The sequence below is a fragment of the Vombatus ursinus genome, unplaced genomic scaffold, assembly GCF_900497805.2.
Source record: "Vombatus ursinus unplaced genomic scaffold, bare-nosed wombat genome assembly UNPS02014818.1, whole genome shotgun sequence".
Classification (NCBI taxonomy): Eukaryota; Metazoa; Chordata; class Mammalia; order Diprotodontia; family Vombatidae; genus Vombatus; species Vombatus ursinus.
The window spans coordinates 2,219,634-2,241,565 of NW_020954596.1; the positions used below are offsets into that span (position 1 = coordinate 2,219,634).

A 21,932-nucleotide genomic window follows, 5' to 3' on the forward strand; every position below is an offset into this window, starting at 1 on the left:
GTTCTAACAACAGAGGCCTGGAAAGGTGTACAATGGGCAGGAACTCTGTCCAAAACAGTGGTTTGGAGGTACCTATCAGCCCTATTGGAAGGTGGTTTGCAAAAGTATCAGGAAATACTGGAATGAACTTTGGATCTTTAAGACAACATATGCCCATTAAAGTAATCAATCTGGAGTCACTAATTCAAGTAACTAATAAAGGAAACTTAGCAGAAACACACTGGCCTGACTCATTCAGAAGAAATTACAGACAAACAGAAGCAGCAGTCAGTATTTAAATTAAAGGGTGCAAGGTTCCTTGACTGGTTAGAACCAACTCCCTAGGAATGGTCACAAGTAGTTCCTAGAAATGTAGGTAAATGCTGATGCAGCAAACCCTGAGCTGAGGCTGGTGAACTGAGCTGGAAAACTATGGATTAAGCACAAAGACTAGCATCCCTCCCTTTCCTTTCAATGGGAGGGAGGAAAGAAAATGCCCTTCTGCTTTGAACTTGCATCACCACCTATAATTCTTAAAATTCAAGTAGGTTTGAGCAAAGTCCCAGCTTCCTCCGGACTCCCTACCTCTGCTCCTTCTGTAAAACAAATACTGTCCTTTGCCCTCACCCCACAAGACAGTGCTGCTCCTAATCCCACTCAATCCATACTCAAGTCATTGACAGAGCAGTTCCAGAAGGAAAACAGGTACAGCACTGCAGAGTTACCAGGCAGGATGCAAGGGTGTCAACTTCAGTCCAATTCCCAATTTCTGTTTTGGGTTATGAGCTGGTCTAAGTCTCATAGGCCATTCCCTACCACACAAGGGATGTGGTGCCAAGCTCCCCATAGTTTCTAGTCCTGATGAACAACTACCCTTTCCCCTGCAATTGAATCTATCTTCCTAGGCTCCCACAGACTTACAGGGCCAGTGAAGCCAGGGTACCTACAGGGCAATGAAAGAGGCATGCTTACTCTCCCTAGGCCTGACCTGACCAGACCCAACCCAACTCTTGCACCTGGAACATGGCTAGGGAATAGGATATACTGACCAGTGGAAACTTGATAATCCCCAGAACAGTGACCCCTTGCCAACACAAATCTAGAGGTGACTCTAGATCACTAAAATAAAGGATCAGGGTGGCAATTTACCCTCACCATCATAGGGTACAACAGGCTTCAGGCTTGACCAAGAGGAAGGTGGTAATTTCTATTTATGACTAACTTAATACTAAGAGCATCACACACACACACACACACACACACACACACACACACACACACACACACCCTGCCCAAAAAGAAAAAAATCCACCTTCTTTTGGTCCCTAGTGACAGACATGATTCTGAGCTACTGTAAGCTGCAAGGAGGCTTACCTAGGAACATTTCTGAGATTCGTAAACATTTACCCTTTAAATCCTAAACAAACATAAATGTGTGGAGACTGAGGTATTTGTGCTGAGCATGGAGTTCCCTTGGAAGAGGATCAACTTTTGTGATTTGTCTCATACAGAATACACCAATTTTTACCTATTTTCAAAAATATATCTAGAAATAATGACAAAGGCACTGTTCAAAATACAACTTTTTGTTGTCATTAATGGACATAACATCCTAATGTTTTCTGCAGACTTCTGTGGAAATCTGAATCAGCTTTCCCCATGCTTAGGACACAAAAACCAAAGCTCAGGGAATAAACCCTGAGGTCAGGAAATACACCTTTAAAATGGGAAGGAAAAGGAAACCAGATGTAAAGAGGAAGATGCAGTCGTCAACCACCTGAAATCCAGACCACCATTCCAGTAACCAAACTCCTATTCCCAAGCTCTATAAACAGAATGGTCAAAAAAAAAAAATGGGACCTTTCTCTTACTGAGAGACCAGAATAGGCTCCAGCTTTCGATTCTGTCACCAACCCACTCATTCAGTGTGGCCTTGGACAAGGCACTTCCTCTTCAGGCCTCAGCTTCCCTAATCCTTCCCATCCTTAATCACACGGGTGTTCTCTGAAGCACTTAATGGAAAGGCTTGATATCATTCAAGTAGTTATTAATAAGCAACATCAATCATTTTTACTATTCAGTTAACTGCTTTAGCTTTTCACAGAGTTCCAACATGTTCCAACACAGCATGTTGAATCATTTTGAAAACAGAAAAACCACTGTTCTAAAATCCCAATCCAACTAGTTAAGGTTTGTTGACCAGCTCACTCCATCAATCTGCTTGTGTGCCCAATGACACACATGGGTGTAGTGCAGAAGAGACCCCCTGCTCTCCGAAATACAGGCATAGATGAGGGCACAACATAGGCGGTGGGAGTTTTTATGAATAGCTTCATCATGTTAATGCCAAATACTTGTCTTTCTTTAAATGGACTACTTTGCTACTAGCTGGAAAAAAAATCACTAGTCACTCCGTATGCCCTTCCCTTCCCAGTATCTGACAGGGCTTTGAGAAATACATTGGTGACACAATCTGGAAATTTTCCCTATTGGGATCTGGAGCTACAGCTGTGAGCTATGAAGGCTACATATTCCTCCATTATTCAAAGTGTCTGTTAGGTAGATCTACCTAATGTCCAAGGTAGCCAACTCCTGTAGACCAGCGAATGAGTTCTGACTGTGAATTAAAGATAAAAATGGGAGAAGAGACAATCTCCTCTAGATCTCCAGTAGCTCATAGGGGAGTTTCTCAGACTTCAAGTCCTTTTTCACCATATTACACATCTTTACTGGGTTGGTTTTTGGTTTTTGTTTTTTGCTTAGACAATTGGGGTTAAGTGACTTACCCAAGGTCACACAGCTACTAAGTGTCATGTGTCTGAGACTGGATTTGAATACACATCTTTATTAAGAAAACATTCTCTTCCTTAAACTTTCCTTTGAGTTTTAATTCATTAATCCCCTAATACTACTTCATCTGTCTACAGACTGTCATTATCACCAGGGTTCCCCCCTTCCTGGTTAGTGATCTTAAATGTGTATCCACTTCCTTAAGAGATAAAAATTAGGTTTTAAAGTCTTTCAGCCCTTGAAATAGGAACCATTTTTTTTCCTATTTTCTGACCTCCCTTCAGTGTTTACTCCTCTGCTGTGAGAATAGGAAACAAGATCGGCTTCAGAATATTCCCTCTTTTTATCATTCCTCCCCCATTCAACAATGATTCATTCTCTCTCTCTCTCTCTCTAACCTCCATCCTACCCTTATTTCTGTGATCACCCCAACAGATAACTTTATTCTCCTATATTTTGGGTAAATTATTACAATCAACTGAGCTCTGATACAGTGCTTATTTAAGGAAATGAAATTAAATCAAATCATCTGCAATGATCTAACTGGGCATCTCTGACAACTTAATAAAACAACATTCCTCTCATTCTTCATTTACCTTTTAAAAATTCAATTCATTGTTAAGTTTTTAAGTCCATTCAACAGTGTTCAAAGAAACCCCACCCCACCCCATGAAAAATCTGCTAGAGTCCACCATCCAGTGCCTTCCTGTAACTCAGTCTTGCATATCTTGTCTACCTTGAACATGCCAGTGTCCCTATATCATTGGGATAAAAAAAGACCCAATTTCCCAATGAATAACTGATGGCAATAGTACTTTTTATCCCAACTTTTTATAAAAAGTCTCTGTTCACCCCCCTCCCTGTACCTGTTTTCTAACAACCTCACCCCTGCCTTCCAAATTCCTTCCCTATGTTGCCCTTTCCCGGCAGTCAAAGAGGGCTGTGTCCTGGGGTGGGGAGAGGACTGGATCCAGGTGACTGGTACCACAGAGCCTCAGACACTTTGCCTCCTGTAGGCTCCGTGAGGCACTTCCTGGCAGCAGCAACCTCCCTTAAGTGGAGAAAGCCCCAGATTAGAGACTTTCCTGAGGTGGGTGGAGAAGGGACTAGATATTTTTTGCTGTGGCCCAGTCAAAAAAGTACTCTTTACAGACTGAGATTAAGTGCTGGTAAAGTGAGCAGAAACCACCTACCTGCCCACCTGGAGATGCTTTTCAGGCACTAGGGCAGGAAGGCAAATTTCCCTGCCTTCCACTGCAATGTTATCCCAACGCCCAGGGATCTACTGCTCAAGAAGAACTCAGCAACAGCACCAATGAACAACCACTGAACCATGACACCTACATGATTATAATATGAGAAATTTCAGCCTACTTAGATTCATTCATTCATTCGCTATTTTTACCATTAATTCTACTATGACACCTTAATGTCCTTTCTTTTTTTAAAAAGAGAAGGCTTCTATCTGCTTATTAACAATTCTCAGCTATTTCCCTAAGTTCCCACTGTTTGTGGAAATAAGTGCTAGCAGTCCAAAGTCACTGGTACTATCTTGAACAGTCTATGTTGAACAGTTCAGCCTTCCTCCTGTTCCCCTCCTATAAGGCCCCAGTGCAGCCTCCTTTTGCTTTGCTCCCTTTATATTGTTTTCATTTAGCACCTCTATGGCAGACTCCAAATGGCCTATTTAAGTATTTCCACACGCAGCTCACTGTATTCTAGCTCCCCTACCACGTTCTTAGTGCTTGGTGCTGGCTCCTTTCTAATTTATTCATGAGACTGCTCTTTCTCAACCAGAGAATGACACACTGCAGTGTCCCAAGACTTCCTAACAAAATTTGGTCTAACTGTCCCTGAATACCACACGGGGGCTCTTGTGGAGCTTAGAAAGGCCACATATAACCGGCAGAAAGAAATCTGACTTGCCGGGTGGGATACGTTCTACTCTCTAGTGTCAAAAACAGAGCTCATCAAGAAGTCAGACCAGATTAGTATTCTGGGAAGATGAAGTAATTGTAATATACTTGTCAAGATTGCCTCACCTGACCCCACCCCCCCAGATACCAATTATGTGTTTAAAAAAGAATTCACATGAACCATGGATTGAAAAATCAAGAACGTTTTCTTAACCTCACTTTTCTTTTCATGTTCCTGCTACTGGTAGTTAAGACACTCTAGGCAGACGCTACCTTACATATGCCATTTAACAGAAGGAAGTTAATATTTTTTTATTTTTCCAGTGTTTAATTCTACAATCTCTCACCCCAGATACCACCATTAGCTGCTGGTATAGCTAGAATTGGCACTAACAGCTCAGACTAGAGGAGCTAGAGAACTGCAAGGCTTCTCAGAGAAAATCACTTCAGGTCATGCTATACTGAAAAGGGTCACTATCCATTGTAAAAGATAGTTTTCCTCCTCTTCCCTCTTTTCTCCCCTTTTTTCCCCTTTCTGCCTTGTTTTCCTTCCCTCCTTCTTTTTCAAAAAGAATGGAACATGTATGTAAAAGTTGTCAACCAAATTCAGTAGCAGCCCAGACTGTAAAGAGTTCTTTATCATTGTTAAAGTACCTTCTGTTACAAATCAGACATGAATCTGGTCCCTGTACTTAAGATAGTGAGAGTTGCTTCTTGTGTCTAAGGTGTGTGTGTGAACTCAAGGCCAACAGTCATCTGCCTGGGTATGTATCATTGCTTATTAAGACATTCTGACAATGAGATGTATGGATCCAGTCAATACAGTCAAGCGCTGACCAGACATACAATAAAAGAACAGTAAATTTTTTCAACAACAAATTGCAAATGAGATAACATTTGCTGACTTCATAACAGAAATAAGCATGGTAAACAAAATTGCGCTCACATTTCAAGATCAGATTCAGAAATAAGTAGGACAATCTTCTTTTCCATCAGCATATTTATAAAACCAATGGAATTCACACTATTCCACTGGAGGGGTTATGGGGAGGAGTAAAGAATCAGAAGTTACAGGTGCCATGAGCTGGGAAAATAAACCCTGGCAATACAGTTTAAAGTCCAAAAAGTTCTTCATAAATAACACAAAGGATTTTTAACATGCAATCACTTATATTAAAAATGCCAGTGTTTTCTCCATGTGACATACAACCACTGTCCAGAGTCATGAATTGTGATTTGCAAACAACTTGGTTCCTTGCTTCCCATAACCAAGAATGTTGGCTTAGCGGCTGCCAATTCATTATAAGGAATGCAGGTTATCATCAGAAAACATTTTAATTATATACAAAAGTGATTATCAGGATGATTACATAAAATACAGATGTAAATGTACACCTTCTATAGATTCAGGTAACAATGCTGTGCTTAGCAAATTCACTGTTTCTCATTGCACTAAAGAGCTTGGACTGAGGTGAGAGGCACTAAACATCAAACTCCAATCACAAACTAGGGAAACAACAGAAGCACAAGTCAGAGTTGTCTTCCTTTTGGGCAAAAAACCAACCAATATTGGTGGCTTCAGAATGAATGGCTCGCTCTTCTTACACTCCAAACGAGGACGTCATTAGATTTATGTGTTTCATAATCAAACTGAGTGGGAAAAAGGTTCATTCTGGGCTATGATTGTGGCATGGCAAGAGGCCTTTGCTGATTTACATTTTACAATACACCTCATCTACAAGAGTAGAATTTCAAACTTGAGGATGAGCTCATGAAATTCTCTCTCGAATTCTAGGAACATTAAAAGTCCAACAAACAACACCTTCAGACGCCATTCTGCTGCCAATGCATTTTGAAAATCCCAAAAACCGAGGTTTTAAAAAAGGGATTTGGATCCCTGATTTTCAAACTCTGACCAGGCATCATTTAATTCCATGAAGATCATTTTGGCATACTGCTCATATGGCTGCCCGGCGGCCTGGGAAGAAAGAAAAGACAGACATCAGAAACTGGCGGCCTCCTCTATAGAGACTCAAGCAAGTCTCACCTGGCCTTGCCTCTGTCCCCCCAACCCCCAATTTCTACAGCACTAACCAGAGCCACATGGCAAAAACTGAGAGCAGTCTAGTGTTGGCCAAGCACCTAAGGCCACTCACAAAATGCCCACAAAGTCGAGCATGAATTTTAGACAAAAGCTCCTCAGGGCAAGAGGAGCTACAATTGGGTGGCTGTGTAGATCAGAGATGCTTCACTATCACTGACAAAGTGGCTCTGAATAGTCTGTTCTTTTACCACTCTCCCAAATCTCAGCTGGTAAAAACATCCCATGTAATTTGCTCTTGAGGTGAATAGGCTTTAACACTGGCAAAAGCCTAACCCTGGCCGAGGATTGTAAAGTTACACATCAGAGTCAAAAAGTTTCTTCAGGCACATAAATTCCTTCTCAATTCTCCCCTGGTTCAAAGGGTAGGTAGCAAGCTCAGCAGGAGTTCACAAAGGAAAAGGTAATGTAACAGCTGCCAATACAAGCAGGTGTGATTTAAATAATGGTAGCCCATTGCTGTGGGCTTCACACCCTCAGCTGTAATCAGAGGCAATTCTCTCATCTGATCCTCACAACAACCCTGGAAGGACAGTTCCTGAGACAGCATTCTGCCTATCTGATGGGTGAGAGCCTCGGCACTCTGTCCTTGATAAACCTTTGGGCTAATGATCTAGCCTTGGCTTCACAGATCTTCATAACCCTAGAGGAGCTAAGCTAGGTAACAGGTTTCCAATCTGCTCTGAAGTATCTCAGATCACAAGCAAGGCACTCTCTCCCTAGTCATTCAGCACAGGGGCCTTCTCCTAATTGCGATCTTGAACATACAAGGATGAGATAAACAACAAAGACAATAAGGATAACAACTAAACAATTAGTCCTGGACAGTTACCTCAAAGCAAGGTACTAACAAACCTATATAGGGGCAACACACAGAACCTTCATTATTTCCCCTTCCTCTCCCCTCCATCAGCCACCCCAGAGACATCCAGATAACAAATGTGTGTACCCAACACCAATCACAACAGCAAGAAAGTACACATGACTCTACATAACCCATCACCAACTAAAACATCCTCTTCCTCCCATCCATAGTTCTTCAATAACAATAATAGCATTATCCATGAAGTACAGCAACCTTTTAAATTCACCCTCCTTCACCAGCACATGACAATTTGCTTAGAGATCAGAGCACACAACAGACTGACTTAAATCCTTCAGCTAAATGTAAATGTTACATAGTAACATTTCATTTGCTACATTACAACATTTGATTACAAAATAGTCTTAGAAGAAAATGTGAGTTATTCAACAGAGCTCAAGGGTCCAAAAATAGATGTTTTAAAATATTCAACAAATGTTTATGCTTTAATGTTGATAAAAATAAAAATTATTCAGTTTAGTGCCTGCAGTAAAGGCATCCACTTGGGCTGAAAAGCTTTTCCAAGTCCTCATGGCCTGACTTCATAATGCTTGCAGTTCAAAAACAAAAGGTGGAGGGTGGAGGGGGAGGGAAAAGGAGAGGGAGAGAGGGATAGAGAGGGAGGTTGAGGAAGAGGGGAGAGGAAAATTCCACAGGTACCTTGGATGCTCACCTTGTCTGGATGAACCACCAGCACAGCCTTTCGATAGTACTTCTTCACCTGCTCAGGAGTCACCAGGTCTGCCATGCCAACTGGCTTCCATCTGCTTTCTCCCTCCCAAAGCACCATGTGCAGTGTGGAAATTAGTGCTCTTATATTCCTCTCTTTTCCTTCAATCCAATCGAGAAGCTGAGAAGGTACAGAAAAAGAAACTTAATCTGTATATCTGCATACTCTTAAATTTTTCAGTTCATTCATAAAACTCTTTATATGACTTTCAGGAACGCCTGGTATAAAAACTCTTTCCACCAAAGATGATGCACTCCTCTTTTGTAGGTTACAGTCTTACGTGAGACATCTACAATGCCATGTGCTACTTTTCTTTTTAAAGAGAAAAAACATGATGACCTTTAGACTGAATAACTATCTTAGAATTAGCTAAAATAAACAGGATTTACCACATTAAAAATGTAAACAAGAGTTGTAGAACTGTTTTAATTCAAGTAATAATATTAAGGTTTTGTAAAAATAAAAATAATTTGAGATGTTTCTCAAACAGTCGAAAACCATATATTTACATACAACTGATGCTATAATTACTTAACTCTACATTAAAGCTAGTGTTATTAGACAACACTTGTTAACCTAGTTTGGTTATATTAAAATATACTAGAATTTAAAGTTTTCACTTATTCCAATTGACCTCCAGGAATTAATTAGGCCTAGGTTAGTGAGATTTTGATATTCCTTTAAGACAAGAACTAGTACCATTCAAAATAACAGCTTCTAATTACCATGAGTTCAGCTGATTACAAAATGGAGCTAACAAAGACTTGTAAAACCATCTAGTTAGGGCAGTTAGGTGGCTGAGTGGAGAGAGGTCTGGCCTTGGAGTCAGGAGGACCTGAGCTCAAATTCAGCCTCAGACATTTCACACTCACTAGCTGTGAGACTCTGGGCAAGTCACTTAACCCCGATTGCCTCACCCTCGCCAAAAAAAAAAAGCCCATTTAATTCATTCACACACACACACACACACACACACACACACACACACACACACACACATTTTTATTAGCCAAGGTCATATAAACAGGTATCACCAAGACTAGAATTCAGGTCTCAATTTCCACTAGGTTGCTGCACCAAATACTAACTTTACTTGGGAACTGGTCCTGAAAATAGTTAGAGATTATAATAATAATCTTTTACCAGGGCTCAAAAACTCTGCCTAAATAAAATGGTCTGTTGGTTACCAGAAATAACCTCTGCTCCTTTCCTCTAAACTCTAACCCTGTTCTGCTGGCTTTTGCCCTTACCCTGAATCACAAAATGAGATGCCTGAGTTAGGAGGGACCTAGGAGTACATACAGTCTAATGACTACTTTAATAACACATGATTCGGCTTTGTTTTATCACCAAGAAGTGTCCATTCAGTGCTATTTGAGTATAGCCAGTGATAGGGAATGTATTAATACCCACCATCTTGACAAAGCAGCCCATTCCACTTCTGGGCAGCTCTAACTACTGAGGAAGTTGTTTTTCATGCTGACCCATAGTCCCAGTTCTCCAATCCAGGACTAAATACAATAAACTTAAATCCTCTTCTACATGGCAACTCATTAAACAGTGAAAAAACAGCTGTCATGTTTCCCTCCTTAAATCTTTTTTCCTCCAGGAGAAATAAACATTCTCAATTTACTCAACATAATCCTTGTATGGCATGGATTCAAATATTTTCATTATCTGGGTTATACTCTGGATACACTTCAGTTTTTTAGTGATCCTCCTAAAACATGGCATCCTAAATTAGAGAAAACACTCCAGATGGCGTCTGAGAAGCCCACAGGCCAACAGGACTATCATATTCCCTACTCTGAACACCATACTACTATTAATGCAGCCTAATGTCATATTATTATTAGTGGTTATAGTCATACTGTTAACTCCTACTGAGCTTGCAATCTACTAAAATATCCAGGTTTTTTTTCACATGAACTATTACCTAGCCATACTTCTTCCATTCCTGCTTTTATGCAGCTGACTTTTGTTCTAGATTTTTTAAAATTGTGAATTAAACACCAAATAAAACATTTCCATAAACAGAGTAGAAAAGATTATATATGATAATGCATTATGTAGAAGTTTGCTCTTCTTTTAAAGTATATAATAAATTCAAAATATAATTTTCAAAGCTGCCTTGCTTGTCTGTGATTCCTTTTGGCCTTCTGTTCTCTTCTGTACATTAAAAAAAAATCCTTCACTGACCTTTTTTCTTTTGGCAACTCTATTTCTAGTCCCTGAAAGGGAAGGAGGGAGGGAGGGAGGATCTTTGTAACAAATAATCAAACAAGGGATTTTATCTGCACCCATTAAATTTTGACCCATCTTACTAAAGTCTGATTCCTTCATCTAACTAAATGTTAGTTAACCCCCCTAGTCTCATGCTTTACTGAGAAGACTGACCATCCAACATGAGCTCCCTCATATTTTTCAGTCTACTCCTCTTCATCATTCTCTTTTCATATTCCTATTGCTTGCCCTCCCGTCTCTTTCATGAGTTTGCCTTTTTAACCATCCTCCCTCTACCCCCCTCCACCTTAGGCCCACTAATCTTCAATTTCTCCATATCCACTCATGCCTTCCCTGCAGCCTATAAACACCCTACGCCTCCCCAATCCTTAAAAATCTTTCCTCTGTCTTCTCTTCATAAAATATCATTTATATTCTGTCTCTCTTTAGAGCAAAATAGATAAGGCATTTACTAAGCACTTACTAATAAATATAAGTAAAAGTAAAGACAGTCCCTGCCCTCAAGGAGCTTACATTCTAATGAGGGTATAATCAGGTTAGAAGTGAGCATGGCTGGCCTGGGCATCTCCTCAAATTTGAGGTTCCAGGAAGGAACTCACCAATCAGAAGAGAGGTCTGTAGGGATAGAGGCATCTCCAGAGAGATGAGGTGGAGGTAGAAAGTCAAGAGTCAAGATTAGAGCTAAGACGTGATCATGGCTTGCCCAGGCACTTCCTGACATGACTTCTTAACTCCTAGGGAAAAAAATCTATCTTCCACTTCTCCTCCTCCCACTTACTTTGCAATCTCTTGCAATCTGGATTCTGAGCTCACTGCTCAACTAAAACTGGTCTCTTCAAAGTTACCAACAATCTTTTGATTGTTATGTCAAATAGTCTTTTTTCATACTTCATCCTTCTTGACCTCTCTGCATCTGATACTACTGAGCAAGCAATGGCTGGATACTTACTCCTTCCTGGGTTTTCACGACACTGCTCTCTCCTAACTGCTTTCGGTCTCCTTTGCTGGATTCTTATCTACGTCCCACTCTCTAACCACAGGTTAGCTCCACAGTTCTGTCTTGGGTCTTTTCTCTTTATATTCTTTTCTCGGTGACTGCATTAGCTTTATGAGTTCAACTGTTGTCTCTATGTAGATAATTTTATATATCTAGACCTAGTCTCTCTCCTAAAATTATCTCAAACTCAACATAATCCAAACCACTGTCTTCTTTCCTAAAGCAACTCTTACTCAAAACATCATTTTTTTGTGTTCTGCAGGAACCATCACACCTTCTAGCCACCCATGGGACATCCTTGGATCTTCATATCTTATTTGATCCTAACTCTCGTCATTTGTGCCATTGCATGTCTCATATTGTGTTCCCTTCCCTTCACTCACATGGCCACCACAAGTTTAGGCCTTCTTCAGCTTTCCCTGGGCTACCTGCAATAGGTTCCTAACTGAACTTACCAGTGTCCTGTCAATCCCTCTCTGATTCTGACAAAACAATCATCATTAAGTACAAATTTGACTGTCATACCCCTGCTCAAGAGCACAGAGAGGTTAGGTGACTTGCCCAGGGTCACACAGTGTCTGAGGCGGAATTCAAACCCGGGTCTTCCTGACTCCAAGTTTAATGACCTATAATCACTGTACCCCATTGTCTCCAAAGCTATTCCTTCTCTAGAGGAACTGCCACTGGTACAGTGAATAGAGTATCAGATCTGGAGTCAGGAAGACCGGAGCTCAAATCCACCTTCAGGCCCTTACTAGCTGTGTGTCACAGAGCTGGGCACTTGTCTGCCTCAGTTTCCTCATCTGTAAAATGAGAATAGTAACAGCATCTACCTCTCAAGGTTATTGTGAGGATCAAATAAAGAAATATTAGTAAAGCACTTAATAGTGCCTAGCACATAGGAGGCCATTCCCTCCCTCCCTCTAGTCCATCTCCTTATCACTATGTGAATATTCTCTTACTGAATTGCTCTGATCATTTCACCCCTCTTTTTTCCAACATTTCTAGAAACACTCCATTGTCTACCAAATAAGACATATGCCACAGCAATGCAGATTTTTACAGATGTCTTAAAATTTGTAACAAATTTAATTTTAAGAAATAGAGTTGTGTATTGAGTGCTCTTACTCTCCAAAAGAAATCTTTAAAAAAATTTATTCTACCAAACACCTAAGTAACACAAGTTAAATCTGAAGTAATTTGGAGAGCTAAAATTATTTTCTATCACTAATAACAGAGCAATAATCCATTACTGTGAGTCTTATCTTATTTGCTGGATCAGTTTTTCTCTTCCTGCCCCTTAAGTGTGGGTCCTTCTCTTGAGAACCTGTCTTCAACCTTCTCTTCTCTCCCTATTCTTTCTCCACTCCCAAGTGAATGAGTTTTCCAGTGATTTCAAGAGAATTAGTTTAGTGGAAGAGGACTGGATTTGAAGTTAAAGAGCCTGAGTGCCTATGTGACCATAAGTAGGTCACTTACCCTCTCTGTTCCTCAGTTTCCTCACCTGTAAAATGAAAGAGCTGAGCTAGATGCCCTATAATGTACTTTCCAGCTAAATCTTTTAAAACTCTGATCACTTTTATCAGATGACTGCCAAATCTAGACCCACCCTTTCTCCTATTCTCTAGTCCCACAACAGCCTATTTGTCTTCACCTGAATATTTCCTAAATGTACCTTGCACTTAATATAAGTAAGTCATATAAATAACCTCATCATCTTCCCCCTAAGAGCTGACCAGTCAACTTCCCTTGCCCTCTGCTTCCAACTATCTGCCAAATCCTATAAACTCTCTCTTGGGAGAAGTTCCCACATCTATCACTTCCTTTCTTTTCACACTTTCAACAGCCAAGGTCAGGCCCATCATCTCATGCCTGGACTACTACTATAATATCCTCCTGTCTCCAGGCTCTCATCTCTCCAAACAACTTTCACACAATTACTGAATATTACCAAATTACCACATTACCACAATTACTAAAATAACCTTCCTGATAAAATCCAAATGAGATACATAAAGCACTTTGTCAACTATGGCATTATATATGTATTTCTACATATATACATATGTATTAGCTAATTATTTCTATTATTATTTATGATAACTTAAAGCACAATTTAACCATTTCATTTCCCTAGTCAAAAAAGGATAAAACACAAAGTGTTTAACCTACCAGTCAATGACCTTCACAATCAGACTCCACTTACATTAACAGGCTTATTTTATTTCCATTTCCCTTCATATACCCTTAAGTTCCCATCAAACTATATTATTAGCTGTTCCCTTCTCCCTCTGTTCAAGCCATCTTTCAAGACACAGGGGCAGGCTCCACCCAAGATCATCATCTAAAATATTCCTCTCAAGTACAAGTTAAGTACAGTCCCCTGACGAAGCTGCCCTTGAGCCAACCCTGCTGAAATTGATAGCTCTCGCTTCACATTGTTCATAGCACCACTTGGTTCTTTCCTTTGCATTTGGCATATTCTACTTCTATGTGTTCATGGTATGACCTCTCATTAAAATATAAGTTTCTTGAAAGCTGGTGTTACCATTTTTATCTCTCTATCATCACAGTCTAACACAGTCTACTTCATACTGAAGGTGCTTAATGTTTGCTGAATTGTGGCAGCGAGAGATATCATAGAAGAACACTAGACTTGGAGCGGGAAGACCCGAGTCTGAATCTGGCCTCAAAGACTAACGGTGAGCTCTTGTTCACATCACAATTTCTCTCCATATCTCAGTTTCCTCTTCTGTAAATGGGAATAAGAGCCTCTACTTTATAGGGTTATTATAAGGGTTAAATAAAATAAAAGATGTGTAAACCATTTAGCAAACCTTAAAATGCCACGTAAGTGTCAGCTATTATTTGTACTAAATTCAGAGTATGAAAACATTATATTTCTCTAAATAGTCACTGAAAATTATGAGTTTTAAGGAACTTTGGTGGGACCCTAGCCCCATTTCTCATTTGATGTAGCATTCCTCTTTGACAAAAAAAAAAAAAAAGAAAATAAAGGAAAAATGGTATCTCGTTTCTACTTGACAGACACTTCCTGCCAAGGCAACCCCTTCCATTGTGGGACTGCTCAGACTGTTAGAAATGTCTTTCCTAGACTGAGATAAAACTTGCTTCCCTATATAACTTCAATTTGTTAGTTGTCATTCTTTCCTCTAGGGCTACAAAGAACAAGTTTGCCCCCTCTCCTCAATGACAACCCTTCAAATAGCTGAAGACAGCAGCTACAGCTTACCAGAATATAAGGGCAGGGATGGTCATTTTTTCATCGTGTATGAGCATCACCAGGTATAAGGCCTTGAATAATACCAGGCAGTTAATAACTGTTTGTTGAATTGAATTTTCCCCTTATTCTTGTCTTCTCCTGACTAAACACTCCCATCAATTGTACCTAAAATGATGACTTCATGTCCCCTCATCATTCCAGTTGTCAGTCTCCTTTCACAAATCTCCAGGGCAGAAGACAGCAGAGCTATCACTGCCTTCATTATAGACACTATGTTTCTATTCCTGACACCTAAATCAGAGTTACGGGATGTTTCAGGACTTGTACCATGCTGCTGCCGTGTATTAAGCTCCAACTAAGTTGTAAGGCCTAACAGGGTCTCTTCCATCTAGTCCCAGTGCAAATGACTATTTATAACTCTCCATTCTAAACTATCACCCCACACACCCACCAAAAAAAAAAAGAAAAGAAAAGAAAAAAAAAGAAAAGGAAAAAAATACCATCAAGCAATTTAAATGTGAGGCTTCACATTTTTTCCTGTTGAGATTCATCATTTCTGCCTGTCAAAATCTTTTAAAAGCTTGAGCCTGTTTTCTAGCTATTTCAGCATCAAATTAACTATAGACCTGATACCCATTAATCTAGGCCCTTTCCATGCCACAATTAAAATAACTACATATTGTTCTGTATTACCAAGCAAAAGACCCTTGGACTGAGTTGTTCCCAGAAGATACTCCTAGCCCCTGGAACTCTGGGTGGTCATTAATGGCTACATACTACCCCATGGAGCATTGTATTGTCTTGGCCTCTGCAGGGTCACAACTAAGAAAAGTATCATCTTGACCTCTTATAACATATGACTATGTTAGATAAGCCATCCTGGCTTTCTACCCATAAATAAAAATCCTTTAAAAGCAACTTCGTCACACATATCTTATAGCATCTTGGCACCACTGTAATGAAAACATCAAGTTCTTTTGAAAGTAATGCCCCTCCCCTTCTTTTGACACCATGAATGGATTTAAATGGTCAAACCTTTAGCTTGAGAGGATCCATGTCTTTAGACATCTCTTGCTTCCTCATCTCAGCAATTGTCTTTGGTCCTTTTTTATCAGATTTGGATGAAAATCCTTGATTGGGTAATAGATCTTCAAAATCATTTTCTGAAACTTTTGGCTTTTGAACTAATTGACAAGACAATAAAAAATAAAATTGCTTTGAAGTTGATGATATGTAACCCTTCTTAAAACTATATTTTCTGGGGCAGCTAGGTGGCACAGTGGATAGAGCACCAGTCCTGAAGTCAGGGAGACCTGAGTTCAAATCTGACCTCAGACCAAACACCTGACACTTACTAGCTGCGTGACCCTGGGCAAGTCACATAACCCCAAATGCCTAAAAAAAACCCCCAAAAAACCCTATATTTTCTCCCATATGAAAGACCACCTTTTCTCAAAGAAGCACATTACAAAAAGCAGCATATATGAGAGAGAAAGAGGAGAGGGGTGGAGGAAGGGACACAGAAGAAGGGAGGAACTGGTTTAATCTGGTGAGATGATACACAGACATACATTTGTACTGATGAAGTGTGGCCCTGAACAATACACTTGTTGTTTGTTGTTCAGTAGTGCAGATGGGTCTGATTCTACATGACCCTGCGGTCTTTGTCCATGCAATTTTCTTGGCAAAGATACTGGATTAAACCACTGCTATTTCCTTTTCCAGTGTGTACCCATTTTACAGAAGAGGAACTGAGGCAAATAGAGGTTAAGGTTAAGTGAGTTGCCCAGGGTCACACAGCTACTGTCTGAGGCCGGATTTTAATTTTCCTAAATTTCCTGTATCCACTGCACCACCTAGATGCCCCTGAACAAGACACTAATAAGACCCATAATTCTAACAAGGGGATAAACAGATAATCTAGTTTTCTCTAGTTGGTATGGTTTAGACTTAATCAAAAGTGTATGTAACCACTAGTAACTAGTAACTACTAGTCTAGTATAATAAGCATCAATTTTGTTTGTTTGTTTTTTCCAATATGGCTAAATAATTCCCTTTGGGAAACAGCATTATTCAACAGGATCCATACAGAGAGCTCATTATACACCATTAATCAATTTAACGTTTTAACTCTGTTCAGGTTGTTCCCTTCCCTGCCCTAGGGATTCAATAATGTTTTCCAGCTCAATGATCCTTTAGGACTAACAGAATAAAAAACCTAAAGACACCTATAACTTACCAAAACCGGGAGCTCTAATGCCCCTCTCTTCTCGTCCTCCAATAACACTGAAGTTCACAGAATAATTAGGTTTCGTCTGTGGGCTGGATTTGGTTTGTTGTGATTTTGCCTGGGAAGGCCATGATGGACCATAATTTGGGGGCTTTGTCTGCCATGGGCTCCCACCTTTTGAAGACTGAGTTGCTTTTGAGGCAAATCCACCAGGAGAAAATCCACAAGAAGAACCTGAAGGAAACAAGGAAGTTTTCATGGAAATAAGTGACCTTCAAAAACTACTGAAAACACTACTTCTGACATTACTGTCTTAAAAACCACTGAAAACAATGGCACAGCAATGTGAAGCTTAGAGGAATACATTTTCAGAGTGAAAATCTATATTGTAGCTTTCAATTATTCAAGATGCTCTGGATACAGAGAACATAGCTAACAGAACTCAGAGACATCAGCAGTCTCCATTCCTCCTCCAATTAGTCTTTTAAAGGACTTCTAACAGCTGGAAAATAGTACTGTGTTAGTACTCAACAAGGATACTTTGAATTTTCAAGGTTATAACACTAAATACAAGCCATCTGATATAACTGATGCTAAAATGATCACAAAATACTCTGACAGTCTATAAGGCCCAGTCTCCTAACCTGGAACAAAGGTTAAACCAAGGACCAATGACAATGTAAAACATCAGCTCATGCTTATAGATAAATCAACACTCTACTTGCCCACTAAATTCAAAGGGCTCACACCGCCCCCCCCCCCTCCAATGATAATGAAAGCAGAATAAATCAAGCTCCCTTCCCTTCCACTCCCTCCAACTCTTTGCTCTCCATGAATTTCATTGGCCTTAGCCAGGTTTTAAGTTTGGATGATGCGTAAATTCTTCTTTAGGAAATGGATATTTAAGGCCATGATTAAACAAATGCATTAACATCAGAATGAGAAAGAAGCAAAGTCCTCTCTTGAAAAGTTTGCTCTATGACTACATTACATTAGATTTCCCCCTTCTGGACCAACTGGGCCAACAGAACCAGTGGTGGCTCTATTTTCGCCTTTATAAAATGGAGATGATCATACTACGTCCCAGAGTCACTATGAAAAAAAGTATTTAGTAACTTTTCAAGCACTAAAGAAAGGTTAAGTTAATATAGCACAATGGCCAGCACTGGTTTCTTGCAAAGGCAATGCCCACTGCCAGGTACTAAAAAGTTTTAAGGGAGTAGATGTACTATATGTAACAGAAGATTACAAACATCTGTGTACTTCATTTTTACTTAAGTGTCTTTTTGCCTCATCTGTTTACTCATCTGTAAAATGGACTAGATGATCTCCGGTATCTTCTCCACTTCTAAATCCATAACGCTATGCTGAATAAATTGACAAGAACTGCACAGGAGAAAAAGGCATAAGGGGTTGTTGATTGCACCAGTGTTAAGATGAACCTCATCCCAACAACGAGAGTGACAGCTCATCCAGGTAAGTATGTCCAACAGAACCTCAGCCCTTTGCATCCAAAGCAGCACCAACATTGACCAGGATGTTCTGGATTACAGCTGAGCTAATTCAGTGAGCTCTGTAGCCCACGTTTTGTGCTTTGACAGTTAAAGTATAAGGCCACCTTATCCCTGCATGTGACCAACCAGCCAGGTGCCTGCATAGCAAGAAGCTAGAGGACCCAGCAGGGAACTCCCAGGAGGACTATATAAGAAGCACACTGCTCACAACTACAGAAGGCTGGGTCAGCCCGCCCTCTGGAAGAGAGGGCGGAAGGGACTAGGAAACTGAGGAGAGAAACTGCTACCTGTGAGGCCAATGTTTCCCACAACTTTACTTCCACTAAGGCCCCTCACCATCAGAGCAGGCAGCACAGGGTTGTCAAATAGGATTAACATACAAAGGGAGGTCAGAGAAAAACACCTTTGTAAAGAACCACTCAAAGATAAGGTAGGAAGATTAACAGGTATGAGAGCTTCTACCTTCCTTACTCCCCTCCATGTGCTGCTATCTCCTAGGTGCCTCACATCCTTCCTTCTGCTCTTCTTTCACATTCAATTATACTTATTCCTCTCTTACCCCCTATCTTCTCCTGTCCTATTCCTCTGCAGTAAAAAAAACAAAAACAAAAAAACAACCAGTCCTTCCCACAATTCTCACTCAACCATTCCAATACAGCTACATTCAACTATAGCGACAAGGTCTCAGCCCAGTATTTCAACCCCTTGAGATCTCTTTAGATGCCAAATGCCATCGAACACATTCGCTATCTCTCCCGGCAGAAACTTAAGAAGCATGCCATCTACGCCTTCATCCAAGTCGCTGAATAAATGTGGAATAGAATGGGGCCACACAGAACCTTAAGTATTTATTCCACAAGAGACACATCCTCAAACTAACACTGACGCAGTAATCCTCAAACTTTGGGTCCAGCCAATCAATCAGTCCTGAACCCACTTAACTGCTACCACACTTTGCCTGTGTCCATCCTGTCCACAAAGATCTCATGAGAGACTTGTCAAATGACAAGGCAAAACCGATATAACTCAGCATCCACTCAAAAATCTCCTGATCTAGTGCCTAGCAACTGTATCAAAAAACAAATTGAAGTTAGTCGGGCATAATTTGTTCTTAATGAACCTAAATTGTCTCTATGGAGATGACCAACACTCTAACTATGTCAACTTCTACCCACTGGTCCTAATTCAGCCTCCTGGGGCCAAATAGGACAAGTTTAATCCTTCTTTCATGGTACAGCCACCATGTTCTCATTTCTCTCACTCTGGGTTTCTCCTAGACTTAATATTAGTCTGTTTTCTTTTTCCCTAAGTAACTACAACAAAAGCTAAAATGACAATAAGAAGTACAGAATAGTAAGGAAGTTAAGAGGAAGGAGAGAGCACATCAAATTGCGGGGACTTTCCAAAAGTCATCAATAAAATTCTAGTAACCAAATACAACAATCTTTTCTCAAGGTTCATCCTCCTACATCACACTGAGTCCCAACTAGGAAATCAAAGGGGGAAAAAAAAAATCACACAATCATTTTTCCAGCCTAGGAAGGCATAGGGAGACATATAGAGAAGTATGTGGACTGGGGTTGGGGTCTAGCCAAGAACAGAGCTGGGAAAGACTTTGCAAGAAGGCAAGGGTCCCAAATCCAGCACAGAGGAACTTAACCTTGTGAAGAGTGCAGAATTGCCGCTCACTACTCAGGTCTTTGTCAAAGATCCAGGGCATACTGAGAAACGGACCTGAGCCTGGGGTAATGTTGGTCAAAGGCCCTTGGCTGAGTCCTGAGCAAGAAGCAAGTTCAGAAGCGAGCGATTGTTGCCTGGCTCTGACCCAAGAGGCCGAGCAGCAGGACCTCAGTTCTAGCTTCCAGCTTTCAGTCTTGTCTGAAGCTCCCAGAGGAATAACCAGGTCAGGAATAACAGACCCAAGGAGAGCCGACAGTTCTGTTCCTCTGAATCAGCAGAGCTTCCCAGGTGGCTGAAAGGGGTTCAGTCCAGCAGCATCTACTGTGACTCAGACTCAAACCTGGGTAAGAAGTTTGCAGAGCTCAGACCAGGGGAGCCTCCAGTAATCAGACTTTGCCCCACACCAGACTACTTCACGTGGAGCACTGAAAGATTGCAGGTCTCCAGCCCGAGCTGTTTCTGAGAACCTGGAATAACACAACACTCAATACTCCAGAAGAAAGCCGCCCCCAGATATTCCTCCAAAAGTGTGCAGTGCCTAAGCTTAACATCAAGTTCAAAGTCAGGAAGCAAGCTGAAAAAATAAGGAAAAAAAAACCCACCCCACCACAAAGACCTATTATGGTGATAGGGATGCTCAAGACACAAACTCAGAAGAACAGAATGACTCCAAAACATCTACAAGCAAAATGACAATGAAAAACACAGCTCAGACATAAATTCAACTTTGGAATTCCTGGAAAAAGAAGAAGGAATTAAAAAAAAAAGTTCAAAATGTTTTTTGTGAATGAAATGAGGGCATTAGAGGAAAGAAATCAGAAAAGGAATGAGAGCTATGAAAGAAAATATTGGAAAGGAAATTAACAGCTTGTTATAAGAGGTTAAAAAACCATGCCCAAGCAACAAACACCCTGAAATGTAGACTGAAATAGTCAATAAACATTTTAGTCAGGCAATAAACAGTTATTAAATGGCTAACAAGTGCCAGGCACTGTACTACGTGCTACAAGAGATACAAAAATAGGGGAAAGACAGTCCCTGCTATCAAAGAGTTCACAATCTAGCGAGGGAGACAATAAGCAATATGTACAAACAAGCTATATACAGAATAAACAGAAAATAACAGAGGGAAAGCACTAGAATACTTAGGGGTTGGGGAAGGCTTCCTGGAAAAGATGAGATTTTAGGTGGGGCCTGTAAGAAGCCAGGAGGGGTAAAAGATGATGTTCTATGAGACAATAAGAATATCAAAAGAAAGTCAAAAGACTGAAAAAATAGAACAAAATCAAAGATGTCTCAAAGGAAAAACAACTGACATAAAAAACAAGGGGCAGAGAAAAAAAATTAAAATCACTGTACTACTTAAAAGCCATAACTAGAAAAACAGGTTGGATGTCCTATTTCAAGAAAACATAAAACAAAATTACCTAGGTCTCTTAGAACCAGAAGGCAAAGTAGAAAAAACAGAATCTACCAGTCATTTTTTGCTGTTTCTTTCTTTTTTTTTTTTACATGTGTTTTTAAAACTTTGGGTTATAAATTTTCTCCCTTTCTCCCTTCCCACCCACCCTCATTGAAAAGGCAAGCATCTCAATATAGGTTATAGATGTGTAGTCATGCAAAACACTTTCAAAGCAATCATGTC

General features: G+C 40.3%; 1 protein-coding gene across 1 annotated transcript in view; it reads right to left on the bottom strand.

Annotated features, from left to right (window-relative positions):
• Positions 1 to 3,205: 3,205 nt before the first annotated feature.
• Positions 3,206 to 21,932, bottom strand: part of GAK (cyclin G associated kinase) — a 128,741-nt gene continuing 110,014 nt past the window's right edge. Inside the window, exons 23-28 of the mRNA XM_027836261.1 lie at positions 20,700 to 20,754; positions 20,290 to 20,553; positions 17,103 to 17,365; positions 15,899 to 16,047; positions 8,322 to 8,498; positions 3,206 to 6,663 (exon numbers count right to left, since the gene is read on the bottom strand). Coding sequence (XP_027692062.1) covers positions 6,562 to 6,663; positions 8,322 to 8,498; positions 15,899 to 16,047; positions 17,103 to 17,365; positions 20,290 to 20,553; positions 20,700 to 20,754 — 1,010 coding nt within the window. The 3' untranslated portion in view covers positions 3,206 to 6,561. The remainder of the gene's footprint in view (positions 6,664 to 8,321; positions 8,499 to 15,898; positions 16,048 to 17,102; positions 17,366 to 20,289; positions 20,554 to 20,699; positions 20,755 to 21,932) is intronic.